The 3,532-nt window shown below is 37.6% G+C and overlaps 1 protein-coding gene across 17 annotated transcripts in view; it reads left to right on the top strand.

Annotated features, from left to right (window-relative positions):
* The window catches only part of SNAP91 (synaptosome associated protein 91), a 182,792-nt gene that overhangs the window by 68,176 nt on the left and 111,084 nt on the right, over positions 1 to 3,532 (top strand). For all 17 annotated transcript variants that reach the window (XM_019520405.1, XM_019520408.1, XM_019520411.1 and 14 more), the window contains one exon: positions 2,832 to 2,938. In XM_019520405.1, the coding sequence (XP_019375950.1) occupies positions 2,832 to 2,938 (107 nt within the window). The remainder of the gene's footprint in view (positions 1 to 2,831; positions 2,939 to 3,532) is intronic.

Here is a 3,532-nt window from a genome sequence, read left to right on the forward strand (position 1 = left end):
GCTCAGCTGTGGGAGTGAAGAAGTTGAAATTATGCAGTGTAGTGGCTTACCATGACTAGAAAAAAGTCAGCACTGAGGAGGACTGTGCTCACTGGTCACTGCATCTACATGTGCATTAAGGCACTTTTTATAATGCACATTAAACTTAGTATTTCCAATGTGAGGTACTAAAGAACTATGCAGTAACTGGCTGACTCAGTGTACAGTAATGAATGTGCACAGCTTTTAAATGATGCTTAATGCACAGTAGCCTATTTTAATGTGTATTATCATAATTGCATGATAATGCAATTAATGTTCAGTTTTTTTACATAACTCTTTAATATGCAGTTAAATTGGCTATTGTGCATTAAAGCTTATGTATAGAAATGCTCACTGTATATCTTATTTAGATGGGCTGCACTAATGTAGCCTTGTGGTAGGTTCCCATCAGCATGCTTGCCCAATGTGGGCTGTGTGTTTTTTATAGTCAAGTTTAGTGTTGGCTGCATTTAATCAGTTTCATAGCTGGTTTCCATTGCTGAGAACATGCTGCTTTTGGCAGCAGTTTAATGATAGACACTGTATTTAGTGAAGTTCCTTGTATGTGATTATATGATATGGGGCTTTTTTCTATGTGCCAATTTGTGGGGGAAAACCTTTGTCTCGTATTTGAGTAAATATGAGGTGGGTGGGTATATATGGAAATTTTGGGGAGATTGTCTGGTGCTAGGTGCACATTGTTCTTCCCTAGGCTTATAGTTCTAAAGCACTTCATGGAAAGCTATTGGTATCTCACTTTTGGCTGGATTGTAAAAGAATGAATTAGAAACTTGGAAATCACTGGATTCTAAGAAGACTTGTCATATGTTCATTGGATATTAATTAAGGTTAAACTAGAAGCACTTGAGTCTTGACACAGGTTTCTAAAGAAACTACTTGACTTCTAAAAGCAATAAAATACAATGTCTGAGGCTTCACAGACTAAAGGTTTGTGATGCTACTGTTGGAGTCTTGGTGGAAATCAGGCGTTTCCTTTCAAAGGATAGTTATTTGGATAAATTACTGAGATACTGGAACTTGGCAGTTACTTGTTCTGTACAACGAACCCAAAGCAAAACTTGACTGCAGTTAAAGCAGCAAGTAGTTGAAATACTGTTAGTAGAGTATAATAGTGCTGAGTTTTTGACCCCCTTAAAACAGTATATTCTTTTTTTTTTTTCCAAGCTTGCGAAGTAAAGTTCATTGTGTTAAAAGGAATTGTATGGAGGTAAAATCATGCGTGACAGGTGGCCTCTCAAATGGCAGGCCTTTTTATGATGATTTGGCTGAAACTGACAGAATGACTTAATTGGTACTTTTACCAACTTATTGAGCAGATACAAAATGCAGAAGACTTTACAAACTGTACTAAAACAGTGGGGTGGGTATTTTTTAATAGAGCTATGCAAAGCTTTGGTTGCTGATTTTTGGTTTGGGGGTGGGGATTTGGTGGCCAAATCTAATCGGGAGACCCATTAATCTCTCCGAATCAATTTGGAGAGCTTTGATGATTTGGCCTTAGACACAGCTTTATATGTTTTGTTTTTGTTTTTGTTTTTTTTTTCTATGTACCTTGAGGTACCAGGCGCAGCTTGCAAACACTGAGAGGGTGGGGCAGATGGAGCATCCCACGGGAGCATGGTGGGGGGTAGTCCCCCGTGTGCTTGGCAGTACTTCTGGTCCACTTCTGGGTCTGCTGCCAAGCACATAGGGGACCCCTGCCCACACTCCCTTGGGACACTCCATCTGCCCCACACTTCAGCACTCGCAAGCCGTGCCTGGTACCTCAAGGTATGTAGAAAAAAAACATATAAAGCTCTGTCTATGGCCGAATTGCTGGGGGTGGGTTGTGGGTTTTTTGTGTTTTGTTTTTTTGTTTTTTCAGAATAAGAATTGAATCTTCAATTCAGCTGAATCTGAATTGGGACAGTGATCCAAATCAGCTAATCGAATCATTTTCCCCCAAATCATCAGGCCAAATCCAAATCAAATACTGCCCGCTTTGCACACCCCTATTTTTTTAACTCCTTCACTTAGATATTGCAGAATTGTTAGCTTCAGATAACTTTCTGTTTTCTGAGACATTGTATATAATTTCTTTGTATGCACTCTTAATAAGCCTTCATGAGCTATTCATTAGGTTTTTTCCAATAATCTCTCTTCAGGCTAAAGAAACCTGCAACAACCCCATCCAAAAAGAACTGGGTGAAAATGCAAAGGAAATGGAACATTACTAAGTCCAAAGAATGTACTTTATTGCTAGAGATCAACTTTTACAGAGTTGTCTATAGTGTGCTTGAAACACTTTGTACCTGTACTTATACCACTTCTCTAAAAGCTTTTCTTTTGTTTTTGTTGTTTTGGTTAAAAAGGTACATTTAAAACTTTTAGTATTGTGGTGAACAAGGGCTTTTAAACCAACTACAAAATTAAATCTTTCACAATGGCTCTTATGAGAAACTTAAGAATACTGTATCAGCAACTGAAATCCTATTGCTCCGATCATAAAAAGCTTGCTAATGTTCAAATGCCTAAGAAATGTACTGTAAAAATCTTATAAAAGATTAAGTAGAGAAGCAAATATTTATACAAAATGCACTGATTTACTTAATAATGTCATCTATAGTTTTTTAAATTGCTGCATACCTAAATGAATGAGATCAGAGAGAAGCCTTGATAGTGTGCACAATCACTATAATGTGGCTCTTTACGTGTGTGTGTATTTTTTAAATGATGCTTTCAGTTAAGTCAGTTCATATACAGTATTACTGTAGCTGTAGTTCTAATTGCTTATTTGATATTTCCTCTAGAGAAATTCTTTGAAATGAAAAAAGGACAGTGTAAAGATGCTCTTGAAATTTACAAACGATTTCTGACTAGAATGACAAGAGTATCTGAATTTCTTAAAGTTGCAGAGGTAAGTAATTTTTAGTCTTAAGTGCTAAACATCTGAAGAGGGGAGGGCATAGGGGTGTGAGGTAACATTTTTCTCCATACCAAACTAATAGTTGCATTAAACTTAATTTTATAAAAAAAATAAACCCTGATTATCTACATCCAAAAAGGAACGTCATATCTTTGCACCTAACATTTTAGAGGCCAAACTCCAGGAGTTGAATTGTAATGGACTGATTTTAAGTACCTGAATTTCTCTATAGTGAGCCTCAAACACCAGTATGATGAATGAGGGGGAAGTAAATCAGGGTTAGAAGGTGATTATCCACCTCCCATTGAAAGCTGGATCATTGTACAGAAAGGAATAAGACCTTTGAAGCTAGGTGGATACAAGGAAGCCTGAACCTGTAGACCAGTGATGAGGATAGTTACTGGTGATGGGGAGATCTGGGTTCCAGTCCTTGATCCAGTAGTGTTAATGCATTTTTTACCTTATTCCACTTGTTTTTAAATAACAATGAATAAGCAGTCTCTAACAGGGCCCAGAACGCAGGACTCTGCTTTCCTTACCCCCTAAGGGTACTAGTTGGGGTACCATAGAAGCATAGAAGTAGGG

The sequence above is a fragment of the Gavialis gangeticus genome, unplaced genomic scaffold (assembly GCF_001723915.1).
Source record: "Gavialis gangeticus isolate Ggan-Ray unplaced genomic scaffold, GavGan_comp1, whole genome shotgun sequence".
Lineage (NCBI taxonomy): Eukaryota > Metazoa > Chordata > Crocodylia > Gavialidae > Gavialis > Gavialis gangeticus.